The sequence below is a fragment of the Pelophylax lessonae genome (genome assembly GCF_965119305.1).
Source record: "Pelophylax lessonae genome assembly, chromosome: 10".
Lineage (NCBI taxonomy): Eukaryota > Metazoa > Chordata > Amphibia > Anura > Ranidae > Pelophylax > Pelophylax lessonae.
In genome coordinates, this window is record NC_138777.1 from 205,462,347 (window position 1) to 205,476,139 (window position 13,793).

Here is a 13,793-nt window from a genome sequence, read left to right on the forward strand (position 1 = left end):
ATCTCAACATTCAATCCTTTTTAAAGTTTTATAATTTAGTTTTTTGTTTTTTTAACAGAATGTGTTTATTGAACAAAAAAGGTCAATACATACTATATGTGCAGTTGTATCAATACATTCTATATGTGCAGTTGGGTCAATACATACTATATGTGCAGTTGGCTCAATACATACTATATGTGCAGTTGGCTCAATACATACTATATGTGCAGTTGGCTCAATACACACTATGTGTGCAGTTGGGTCAATACATACTATATGTGCAGTTGGGTCAATACATACTATATGTGCAGTTGGGTCAATATATACTATATGTGCAGTTGGGTCAATACATACTATATGTGCAGTTGGGTCAATACATACTATATGTGCAGTTGGGTCAATATATACTATATGTGCAGTTGGGTCAATACATACTATAGGTGCAGTTGGGTCAATACATACTATAGGTGCAGTTGGGTCAATACATACTATAGGTGCAGTTGGGTCAATACATACTATAGGTGCAGTTGGGTCAATATATACTATATGTGCAGTTGGGTCAATATATACTATATGTGCAGTTGGGTCAATACATACTATATGTGCAGTTGGGTCAATACATACTATATGTGCAGTTGGGTCAATATATACTATATGTGCAGTTGGGTCAATACATACTATAGGTGCAGTTGGGTCAATACATACTATAGGTGCAGTTGGGTCAATACATACTATAGGTGCAGTTGGGTCAATATATACTATATGTGCAGTTGGGTCAATATATACTATATGTGCAGTTGGGTCAATATATACTATATGCGCAGTTGACAAGCAAGAACCAGTAGCCAAAAAATCAAGTACAGTATGCTTGGTGAATACATCCGAGACGATAGTACACAAGCCGAAGTTATCAATAGTTAGACAAGGAAGCATGTAAATGCAGGCTGTTAACTCTTATAGAAAACCATGGGATACAGCGAGAGAGCAACAAGTATTTCTTTAGATTTCCAACCCAGAAACCAGGAAAAAGGAGTGGGGGGGGAGGGGTGAGAGAGCAAGGAAGGAAGGGAAAAACAAGAGGGGGAAGGGAACACAGATGGGAAGGAGGGTAGGGGGTCAGGGCAGGATGGGAGAGGCACCAAGCAAGACCGCTAAGAATTTAGGCAGCATCTAGATTACTTCCCCAGAAGTCTATCCAAGTCGTCCAAATCTTATATTTCCTAGGGTAGTTACGGCTAGCATAAGTAAATTTGTACAAAGGCAATACTGAATTGATGGCAGCACGCCAGGACATTACAGTAGGAGGTTGGGACGACTTCCACCTAATAAGGATTTCCCTTCGAGCATAAAACCAGGAGAAAAAAAAAAAGTTAGTATAACAGCTGAGCTCTGCACCATCCAGCACTCCTAGGAGTAGCACCCATGGGCCCCAAGGTAATGTCAAATCATAGTTGTTATTAATAACGTTCAAGACCAATTCCCAAAAATCCCTAAGCTTGGCGCAGGTCCATACCCAGAGATGTATAGTAACTAAGTAGAACTACTTCACTACTGTACTTAAGTACCGAAAGGCGGTATCTGTACTTTCCTAGAGTATAATTTTTTTTCTCCTATTTCCACTTTTACTTCACTACATTTTTTTGATGATTTCAATACTTCTACTCCAATATTTTTTTTTTTTTTTTTTTGTGCTGCATAGTTACTCGTTACAATTATAAAAATTACCACTGCCAGAACAGTAGATCGCAGGTTTCATGAAGCTCAAAACTTATGTATTATCAGCGCATATGAAAATAAATGCTACTGTATGCATAAATAAAAGCTGCATTTGAAATAATAAAAAACAATATGATGTTCAAACTTTTGACTTCTTTCTTTAATAACTACATAACACAGTACTTGTACTTTTACTTTCAGTACTTGAGTAGCAAAATTTTTTAAAAAAACTACTTGCAATACTTAAGTACAAAAAATGTTGAATACTTTATTACTTCTACTCAAGTCACTTTTTGATTGAGCACTTCCACTTCTACTCAAGTCACTTTTTGATCGAGCACTTGTACTTTTACTCAAGTATGGGTTTCGAGTACTTTATACAACTCTGTCCATACCATATGGTAGAAGATAGCTTCAGCTTGCTGACTTACATCTAGTGCATAGGGGACTAATTGTGGCATATATACTGGCCAACTAAGCTGGAGTATAATACGCTCTGTGTAGCAAGTTGAAAGTGATATTAAAATCTTGCTTTTTTTTTTTTTTAAATAACAAACATGTCATACCTACCTGCTCTGTGCAGTGGTTTTGCACAGAGCAGCCCATATTCTCTTCTTCTCGGGTCCCTCACCAGTGCTCCTGGCCCCTCCCTCCTGCTGAGTGCCCCTAGAACAAGCCGCTTGCTATGGGGGGCACCCAAACTGAGCCACTGCTCTGTGTCCATTCAGACATGGAGCTGTGGCTCGGCTCTGCCCTCTCTCTCTTGCCTCATTGGTTCACTGACTTTGACAGCAACGGGAGCCAATGGCGCCACTGCTGTCTCAGCCAATGAAAAGAGAGTCCTGGACAGCCGAGTCTCTCATGCAACATAGTTGGATCAAGATGAGTCTCAGGTAAGTATTAGGGGGGGCTGCTCATGCAGAAGGTTTTTTTTTTACCTAGAATGCATTAAGATTAAAAAAAAAACCTTCTGCCTTTCAGAACCACTTTAACCTGAATAATCCTAATTGAGATAGGGCTCAAGTAAGTATTAGGGGGGGCTAAGCGGGGCCGCTACACACAGAAGGTTCTTTGCATTAAGATAAAAAAAAAACCTTCTGCCTTTCAGAACCACTTTAACCTGAATAAACGTATCCTTGGCTGAAACCATGCTAGTAACATAGTTATTCCTACAGAAGGGAATGTGTATACTGCGCTAACCAAGATACATAAAAAAAAAAAAGCCGCTAGCACAAAACAACTGACAAACAGGTTGATGTGAACAATATATAGAAAAAAGTGCAGCGCTATATCAGAGAGAACTTTGACAGCTCTCTATATACATATGAGTAATAAAGTGCATATAAAACCAACACAATGGTATGTAAATCATATAGAAAACCAGAAAAAAAGTCCCAATAAAACGTATAAGGTGAAGACACCCAGGATGGTCAGGTGGATCATATAGTGAATATATCCCGTCACCAATTCCCAAATGAATAATGCGCTCACCAGAAGATGTTGACCCAAACTACTGTATAGCATAAGATTCATAAAGGCTCATGTGATGGTATTACGATTCCTTAGCATGGACTGCAACCACAGATGTTCTCCAGGTATGTATCCAGTAGGATGAATGGAGGATAAGACTCACAGACATCAAGGGCCATATGGATAAAAACCAAAGGAAACAAACATAGTGTAAAACCCCAAAATAAAATGTATTTAAATAAGGGAATGCACCCACAGATGATCCAGTGGTACAGGCAAAAATATAAGCAGGCAAATCAGGCTACAGAGGCACGATCCTGATGCATTTCGTCCCATAGGACATTCTCAAAGGATTTGACCAGCATATTGTTTAGGAATCAAGACCAATATATACCCTAGTTGATAAATAATTAGTAAAAAAACGGATCCCACCTGTGTATATCTGCCAGAACATCACCATCTTAGTTAGGATGGCGATAGCGTGAGTGTCAAGCCTCCTTCTGAGAAGTGACACTCACGCTATCGCCATCCTAACTAAGATGGTGATGTTCTGGCAGATATACACAGGTGGGATCCGTTTTTTTTACTAATTATTTATCAACTAGGGTATATATTGGTCTTGATTCCTAAACAATATGCTGGTCAAATCCTTTGAGAATGTCCTATGGGACGAAATGCATCAGGATCGTGCCTCTGTAGCCTGATTTGCCTGCTCGAGGGCTCGAGACATGTGTGAAGGATAAACCTAGGATGTTACTGTTGCAGTGTTGGACAAACAACTCGATAATAGATGGAGGGTCATCCCATATGACAATGATCATCATCATCTGCTGTAAAAAATAAGATTTAATAATAATGACTCCTGGAAGCAGAGGAGAAGACATTAGGGACGTGGCTTTCCTCTAAAAGTCTATAGACTTGTCATATGGCTTCTGTTTGTCATCTCTTAGCTCCGGGGACAGCCAAGCTCCAGGAAATTACGGATTCTTGGATCAGGTGGAGGCACTTCGCTGGGTGAAAGACAACATTGCAGATTTCGGGGGCGACCCAGACTCCGTCACAATATTTGGAGAGTCCGCTGGTGGGACCAGTGTCTCTGCATTGGTAAGTATACAATTATTTTTTTTCTATCGGATCAAAGAAGTGTGGACGCCTCCAATTCTGACTTATTTTAAAAAATACCAGCCCTAAAACCGTCACCCTAATCCTCTCTTGTGAAAACACGATCCCTGGATGCAGTCACATTGTTCCAATGGCTTCATTATTTTCTAAGTCTTTGCCCTGGACCAAGCAGATGAGGAGTTCTGACGTCAATTTTCTGATCTTTATGCTGGTTCAGGGCAGCTTCTCAAAGTATCTGGAGCACAAACAATCAAGAAGTTAGCATTTTCCTAAGGAGGTCCGCATTACCAGCCTTCATATTTTTCTCTGTACTAGTTTCCTTAACACATTGGAGCAAGAATGAGAATGACAGCCCTGGAGCCTGCACTACAGACAAGTCACCAATGTTGGCTCTCATTCTTCTGTTCTGACAGGTTCTCTTGAATATACAGTTTCCTCAGTGTGAGATATTGTAACTAATCTCGTCTTTTCTTTCCCTGACAGGTCTTGTCCCCACTAGCCAAGGGTTTGTTTCACCGCGCTATCGCTGAGAGTGGTGTGGCTCTTATTCCAGGGCTGATCACCAAGTCTGCTGAGGAGACCAGCTTTGTGCGTAATGTAAGTCCCAGCGCTGATGGCGAATACGTGATATCTGTACAGAATGTTTCTTAGCTGTGAAATCACCTGGTTGGTTGTTACTGAAAGACAATTGGGGGGAGGTCATAGAGAGCGCGTCATAGATACTGTGCAGATGTCTGTCTCTCTGCAGTGTGACAAATGTCAGTGTGCGACAGATTTGTATATGTCTCCGAATGATGGATTAGAAACTGACGCAGCTCTCACAGAACTGTCACACGCAGTGCCACCAACAGAGTGTCAGATTATCACAGGTGGAGTACATGCCTGAATAATCTCAGAAGGGCATGGAATGTTACCAGAAACATGTATGTATGTATGTATGTGTGTATATATATATATAAGAGAGGATAGAGATAAAGAAATAAGGATAGAGATGAGGTGATGGGGAAAGAGGATAGAGATGAGGAGATGGGAAGAGAGGGTGGAGATGGGAAGAGAGTGTGGCGATGGGAAGAGAGGGTGGAGAGGAGGAGATGGGAAGAGAGGGTGGAGAGGAGGAGATGGGAAGAGAGGGTGGAGAAGAGATGGGAAGAGAGGATGGAGAAGAGATGGGAAGAGAGGATGGAGATGAGCGGATGGGAAGAGAGGATGGAGATGAGCGGATGGGAAGAGAGGATGGAGATGAGCGGATGGGAAGAGAGGATGGAGAGGAGGAGATGGGAAGAGAGGATGGAGAAGAGATTGGAAGAGAGGGTGGAGATGAGGAGATGGGAAGAGAGGATGGAGAAGAGATTGGAAGAGAGGGTGGAGATGAGGAGATGGGAAGAGAGGATGGAGATGAGGAGATGGGAAGAGAGGATGGAGATGAGGAGATGGGAAGAGAGGAAGGAGAAGAGACTGGAAGAGAGGAAGGAGAAGAGACTGGTAGAGAGGATGGAGATGAGGAGATGGGAAGAGAGGGTGGAGATGAGGAGATGAGTGGAGATGAGGATATGGGAAGGAAAGCTTGCAGCAGGAAGGCTGTTGGTAAGATGATGAATATTTTTATTTTATCCGTTTGCCAAAACAGTCTACATTAAGAGGAGAACATTCACCTATTCAGAAATGACGTAACACCTTGGCACTCCTGTAATCAGACGCCATCTTATTGTTGCAGATAATCGCCAACATTTCTGGCTGTGATGTGGCGTCATTGGTGGATTGTCTGAAGGCAAAATCTGAAGAGGAAATCATTTCCATAATTACTGCGATGGTACCGTATATAACTATATAATGTCCCTTCATAGATGGTTACTGCCCGAGTGCCCGTGACACCAGACCCAATGGATATCACTCAGAGGTTTGGCCTTTTTTTTCATTTAGTGTAGGCGGTCTTCCTGTTCCGCTGAAGTGCATTTGGCAGATATGAAGAGTAAAGCTTACATTGTGGTTGGTCCTTTCCTCAATATCTATTGTCATGTCCCCAGATAATGAAGGGTAATTTTTGGGCACAGGAGGGTGAGAGGAGTTTCCATAGCCCTAGCAGACATTTAAAGCCCCTTACACCCTTAAAAACCACTAACAAAAGATAGTGATATTTTTCAGCATGTTCTGGGGTTGCCTTTCCCTCATGAATAACTCCTCTATTTACTGTCCCTGCAGAATTTTCTGGCTCCCCCAGGCACTGTCGATGGTGTCTTCCTCCCAAAACCCGCAGAACAGATCTTGGCGGACAAAGAAAACAATCCGGTTCCGTTTATAACGGGTGTGGCGGAGCAGGAATTCGGCTGGGTTCTCGCCAAGGTAAGAGACATGCTCCATACAGCACCAATAATATCATAGATTGTGGGTGGCTCTAAGAGTGTGTAAAAGGGAATTCTGCCATTTAATGCTTTGAGTCCAGTGTCCTGGGTGCACCATATTAAATGCCTATTTGTTAAATAATAATGTTATGTAACATAATAAGAAAACAATGTAGTGCTTTCTATATATAATAAAACCACCACCTGCTGTACCAAATAAAAAAGAAGGGCTATCACAGTGTATAATGTGAAACTATAACACACTAGCAAAAAAAAAAAATATATAAAACCACTTGACCTCCGGAAGATTTATCCCCCTTCACGACCAGGCCATTTTTTGCGGTTATGCGACACTGTACCCAAATAACATTTTATATAACAATATGTGCAGCGCTAAGTACTAATATCACTCGTGTTTTCTAAATTAAATCACAATAGTTGAAAAACTCTTATGAAAACACAATAAGTGTAAAAAAAATTTAAAATTAGAGATCAGTGATAACTATTACCTCCACATATATTTGGGATATACATGTGTTAGTGATAATACATTCTTAATAAAACAAACAAATATCTCAAAAAATTGTAATAAGGTGAACTAAATAACACCACAAATCAACATGAGTGTGCCATATCAACACAAAAGTGTAGAAAATTGTGCAATCCATAAATATAGAAAGTCCAAATGAGTGTGTGAAACCCAAATCTTGATCCGGGAGGCTACAGGATAATTCCAAAACCCACGACCTAAAATCCCCAGAGTGAAGAAATTCACCACCACCAACAAAACGGGGGGCTTACCGGAACAAGTGGACCCAATTGGGATATGCCTAATGGATCTATAAGAGCAATGGTGTATAAACACCTAATGGAGGGCAAAGGGGTGTATCCTCTTCCACCACCCATCTGGGGGAAGCTCGGCCTCCATCCTCAATAGAATGACTCAGTAGGGGGTCACCGGTGGGAACCAGTGACACTAATACAGTGATCAGTGCTAACAATATGCACTGTCACTGTACTAATGACACTGACTGGGAATGGGGTTAAAGATGTAGAGCGATCAAAGGGCTAAATGTATGCCTAGCCAATGTTTTTGTGTACTGTATGTGCTGCTTTTACTAAGGGAAGGGATGGATTTTACTCCCTTCATTGCAGGGAAAGAAAATCCATAACTCCCCCCCCCCTTGTCAGGATGGAGCTCTGCCTTGTTTACATCCAGCCTCTGTTCCCGATGATCGAAGGGTGCCGGCAGACATCCATTGGCCCGGCACCTGCTAATCAGCTTCTGCAATGACAAATCACAGCAGAAGCATTGTGCGCACCCCCTACCAGGAAGTGCTGAATCATGTATACATATGTGATTCTGCACAGAACGGCTGCCCTGTAGCAGCATATCTGCTATGGGGCATTTGGTAAGTGGATAACATATTTTGACCACCCACCTAATATTGAGTATTTCCCCCTTTTGGCATATATACACATGTACACACACACACATATATACGCAGCTGTGGCCAAAAGTTTTGAGAATGACACAAACATTAATTTTCACAATGTCTGCTGCCTCAGTTTTTATGACTGCAATTTTCATAAACTCCAGAATGTTCTGAATAGTGATCATATGAATTGCAGTTAATTGCAAAGTCCCTCTTTGCCATGAAAATTAAATTAATCTACTTCTAGGAAGATCAACCACCGTACGTGGAAGACGTACATTGCATGGTGTGAGTCTCTGGGATTTTGACCTTCATCCTCGCTCCTTCTCGTGGCTCGGATTTTGACCTTCCTTCAATGGGGGGTTGAACAGAAATTGGCTTTGAGTACCATTAAGGGCCAGATGTCGACTTTAGAGGTCTTCTTTAAATGACCCTTGGCCACACACTCCCTGGTGCGTACCTTTCTTCAGGGTGTCTGACATTTTGGTTCCTCCGATGGTGGCTATCACCTCTGAACGCAGGGTGTCAGGGGCGGCTTTATCCTGTCATTCACCGTACTTGGTAATTCACAGAGATAAGGTGGTTCTTTGCCCCTGTCCATTGTTCCTCCCAAAGGTTATCTCTGATTTTCTTTGAATGAAGACATTGTGTTGCCTTACCTGTGTCCCAGGCCAAAACATCCGAAGGAACTTGCCTTGCATGCCTTGGATGCGAGTCGGGCAATTGGGGTGTACCTGGCAGCTACGGGATTAGGAAGTCCAGACTCACTATTTGTGCTCATGGATGAGCCTCGGAAAGGGTTGTCCGCTTCCTCTGCGACCATTTCCAGATGGATCAGACAGAGGGTGATTTAGGCCTATTCCATCAAGGGTCAGGTTCCTCCTTTCCCTGTCAAGGCGCACGCTACTCGGGCGCTCAGTGCCTCCTGGGCCTTTTCGCCATCAGACGTCAGTGACTCAGGATTGCAAGGTGGCCACCTGGTCGTTGGTGCACATTTTCACAAAGTTCTATAAAGTGGATGTGTTGGCATCTGCAGATGCTTCCTTTGGCCGCAAGGTTTTTGCAGGCTGCTGTTCAGAGGACTTGATCCTCTTTGAGGGTGTATTGTTTTTTTCAGGGTGGGCTCCAGTTGTTTTGGTTGAGCTCCTGTTGGCTACTGTTTAGCCTGGGGAATTTTTTTTGCTGTTCCCACCCCATGTTTAACACTGCTTTGGGACGTTCCAATGATTATGAAGATCAGGAGTGTCCGTCAAAGAACAAAAGAGAAAATGGGATTTTTGACTTACTGTAAAATCCAATTCTCTGATGTTCATTGATGGACACAGCTCCCACACCTATATGGAGTTGTAATTCTTCTGACACGGCTTGTAACAAAACTGAGTACCTATAGCAGAGAGAGGGAGTATACCCCCTGGGACTGCCCATAGGTTTAGCCAGATTATTTTTCTGCCTAGTGTCCTACTCCTGTCGGGGGCAGTATAACCCAATGGTTATAAAGATCAGGAGCAGTGTCCATCAATGAACATCAGAGAAATCATATTTTTTTCAAAAGGACTTAGCACAGTGCGACTTTGGAAAAGGTTCCTTCCTGCACTAGACTCCAGAGGATTTCACCCCCATAGACTTCTATGTTATCTCACAGAAGTCGCATCAGCATAAGCTATGTGACTTCCTGTTCCACTTTGTTGGATGAGTGTACTTTTCTATAACCCTCACCTCTCCTCCCTGGTCATCCTCGCTGCCTAAAACTCTCCTATCAGCAAAATGTGCGTTTTCCGTACATTTGGAAATGCGCAGATGTGAATGCAACCTTTAATGACACTCCGATCACAGACAGCAGTTACGTGTTTTGCAAAGCATTTGTTGTGCAACAAAACGCACTACAATGATGTCAAAATGAACACTGAAAAAACACGCAACGCTCCACAACCGAAAAGATTCTTGAGCTACTTGTGGGCGTTTGTCGCTCATAGGGCATGTAAATGGGCTGCCCTATAGGCAAAACACATTTGCACGCAAAAAAAAACAGTGAGTGGTAACGCATGTTTTCACTACTCTCAGGTGTGAATGGAATGTGCTTGGGAGGAGAGTTTTTAGGTAGGAAACACTTATAACCAAAGTATAGGGATTGGTTCTTATCCAATACTGATGCGACCTCTGTAAGTGTTTACATCTATGGGGCTGAAATTGCAGGGCACCTTTGAAAACAATGTGATTTTCCTTGTCATGGCATTCTGTGCAACTCAAGTCCCATCAGAAGTGGGACTTGATGTGAAGGGGATTAATTAGTGACATGTGCGTTCCAGTGCATTTTTGATGCGTTTTGCAACATTCCAGTACAGTTTTTCTGCACTGGAACGCACTGCACTGTTGTGAACTATGGTCACTGGAATCCATATCGCCTACTGTCTGCGCGTTTTTGATGCAGAAAAAAAATGGCCGCGGTGGACTGCATCTGGTGTGAACCGCCTAAGGATTTTTAAATTGATGATTTCAATCTTTTTTTGAACATGTTATATGAAATTGTTGCTCTAATAAATGATCTTACATTTTCTGAGCTTATTAGCAAAATAATATAATATGTGTATAATGTGACAAAACCCCCGACCTTCTTCACATTAGTGTTCATGTCCTACTGGTACACACCAAAGTAATTCAAAAACAATGTAGCTTTTCTATATACAAATATATAATAAATTCATAACCCACTGTGATCACTGAAAAAAATATGGAGTGAATTTATTAAAAAAAGTTTGCATAGTTGTTTGTCTATCGTAACTGCGTGTACATTTTTTCTGTGGGGCTAAAATCGAATGTTCCCAGGCTATATTCTCTGCAGGTCGAGAATGTGTGAATGGCGAAAATACTGTATATACAGGGTTCGAACATTTTTAAATGCCTTTTTGATGCGTTTTGTGTTTTTGGGAGGTGTCTGTTGTAATGCGGGAGAAACCAACAAAAAACGCATCAAAAACACAAGCACAGCTTTTTTGATGCGTGTTTCCGTTGGAGTCTATGGAACTAAAAGCGCAACCTGCTGCAAAAACGTCCCTGACCCTTTCCAAAAACACACAGTTTAAAAACGCACAGATGTGAATGTGACCCATGGGAAATTATGTTAAATGGGCTGGACTGTAGTGTGTTTCTGCATACTGAAAACACACTGCAAAATGCATAGGTGTGAACTTAGCCTGGGAAAAAAATGCACCAGAATGCAACATAAAAGCACTGGATTGCTTTAACCAGTTTACGACCGCCCGCCGCAGATGTTCCCTGGAAAATCGTCGTAAATGTACGGCTCTCGGGAGGCTAGGGGGCGAGCGCGCACCGCCCCCGGCGCACTCCGTCCCCCGCTCGTCAGCAGGGAAGCCAATGCAGTGGGCAGGCGGCTCAGATTGCCGCCTGACACCGGCGATCATTCCCCCACTGAGAGAGAAGAACGGTCAGCTGTTGTAAACACAGCTGACCGTTCTTCTCCCTGGAATGGTTATAGCGCCCATGTGATCCTTCTATATAGGATCACAGGTCTCTATGGTCATTTCAGAAGCTACGCCCCCCCCCACAGTTAGAATCACTCCCCTAGGCTCACATTTCACTTCTTGATCACCCATAATGTTAACCCCTTCCCTGCCAATGTCATTATTACAGTAACAGTGCATATTTTTAGCACTGATTACTGTAGTAATGTCACTGGTCCCCCCAGAAGTGTCAAAAATGTCAGTTAGGGGTCCGATCTGTCCGCGGCAATGTCGCAGTCCCGCAGGAAATCGCAGATTGCCGCCATTACTAGTAAAAAAAAACAAAAAAAATGACATAAATCTTTCCCGTAGTTAGTAGACGAGATAACTTTTGCGCAAACCAATCAAAATACGCTTATTGCGATTTGTTTTTTTTTTTACCAAAAATATGTAGCAGAAAACAAATTGGCCTAAAATGTTACATTTTGATTTTTAATTTTTTTTTCCTTGAGAATGTCATATAGCAGAATGTGAAAAATATTGTGTTTTTTTTTTTTTCAAAATTGTCGCTCTTTTTTTGTTTGTAGCGCAAAAAAAAAAAAACGTACAGGTAATCAAATACCACCAAAAAAAAGCTCTATTGTGGGGAAAAAAGGACATCAATTTTATTTGGGTACAGCATCGCACGAACGCGCAATTGTCCGTTAAAATAATGCAGTGCCGAATCGCTAAATAGGGCCTGGCCAGGAAAGGGGCAAATCCTTCTGGTCTTAAAGTGGTTAAAAATGCATAAAAAAAATGCATGTAAACTTGCACACAGTAATGCATCTGGAATGGATCAGGACTGCCTTTGTGTGGTGTGAACTGGCCCTAAACCTTAATAATTGGAGGGACCCAGAGAACCTTTTCAACTAAAGTTATTGTTCGTTATAATCATCTTCTTGGGGCCAGGTCACACAATGTGTGGTGACCGCCCAGACATGCTGCATTGTATGTATCGCAGCACACCGGCCCGAATTACACTGCAATGTCAGGTAGCACAGCCAGCACACCACGCTGCCCGACATTGCGGTGATGGACCGTGCCCTGAATTCACCCTTAATAATTGTTTTTCTCATCCCCTGCAGGCCATGAATTTTATGGGATTGGAGGAAGGAATGCCTAGAGAAACCATACCCACCGCATTGCAGAGCAACCCCGTACTGGTACGATCGTCTCCGTGTGCGTCCACAATGCACATTGTGTAAATGATCATTGCCTAGTTTGTTTCATTGTTTCACTTTTAATCTGTGCTGCAAAATCCGAAACCTCGGAAAGGAGAGTTGGACTACTTACACAATGAAGCACAGGGCTCTCCTTTTCTCATGGTACCTAAATGGACAGTCAGCAGAACACACAGGCAGAACATATGTTTAACCTGCCAGACAATGTGTACCATAATGCACTTAGTATTGTGACTCCCACATAGCATTAGAAGTGTAGCACCCTCCTAGGTAGGTGCTAGTGGGAAAGTATAGTTTGAGCTCTGTCTGCTTACCAGAAGAGTTGCAGGTAAATCTATATTGTTCTCTGCCTACCAGAGAGCAGGATCTGTTAGTGAGGTCTGCTCATTGTGCTCAGGATGAAACTCATTCTGTCTAGAGAGTTTCACTTAGGTCCAATAAGAAGGCGTGTTGGACAGTGGAAGGAACCCTGACAGTGAAAGGAAACCTGACGAATGTGTGCATGGGCTTTTTATACAGTCCTGATGATTGGCAGAGGGAAAAATGCCTTAGTGCATGTTGGGATACTGTATAAAAGCCAGGAGCACATGTGCTCAAGGTCTTTCTGGATAGCGGAGGAAGGAGGGGGGCGGCTGCCTCCTCCTCTGAAGAGGAGCCATGGGTCCTCAGGGGGTCGTCCTGAAGACCTGGAGAGTAGCGGTGAGGAACTGAACCCAGAGGTACAGAGAAGCTGCCTGAGAGGGGAGAAACTGGAGGATCTGTCTCTGCAGTTCAGTGAGTACAGAATCTCGTGTCAAGGAGCCTGACCTGAGGGGGGCCACCCCTGCTCCTAGGATAGACAGCGGATGGGTGTCAGTGGGAAGAGGATGCTAGTGACAGTGTCCTGAAGATAAGTTATCATCCACCAAGTGGTCTTGTCAGAGAGTAAAGAGAGCAAGAGACTTATCCCTTTCTAAACTTGTGGCAGTGTGGATCAAGCAGCCTAGCTATTTCCAATTGACATAGAAGTCCTCAACCAATGTGAATAGTTCAGGCGGAGTATCCCAC

The 13,793-nt window shown here is 42.8% G+C and overlaps 1 protein-coding gene across 1 annotated transcript in view; it reads left to right on the plus strand.

The window, feature by feature from the left end:
- LOC309565289 (uncharacterized protein) overlaps positions 1-13,793 on the plus strand; it is a 153,258-nt gene that overhangs the window by 20,867 nt on the left and 118,598 nt on the right. Inside the window, exons 5-9 of the mRNA XM_082270189.1 lie at positions 4,119-4,272; positions 4,774-4,887; positions 6,005-6,100; positions 6,490-6,630; positions 12,651-12,728. Coding sequence (XP_082126315.1) covers positions 4,119-4,272; positions 4,774-4,887; positions 6,005-6,100; positions 6,490-6,630; positions 12,651-12,728 — 583 coding nt within the window. The remainder of the gene's footprint in view (positions 1-4,118; positions 4,273-4,773; positions 4,888-6,004; positions 6,101-6,489; positions 6,631-12,650; positions 12,729-13,793) is intronic.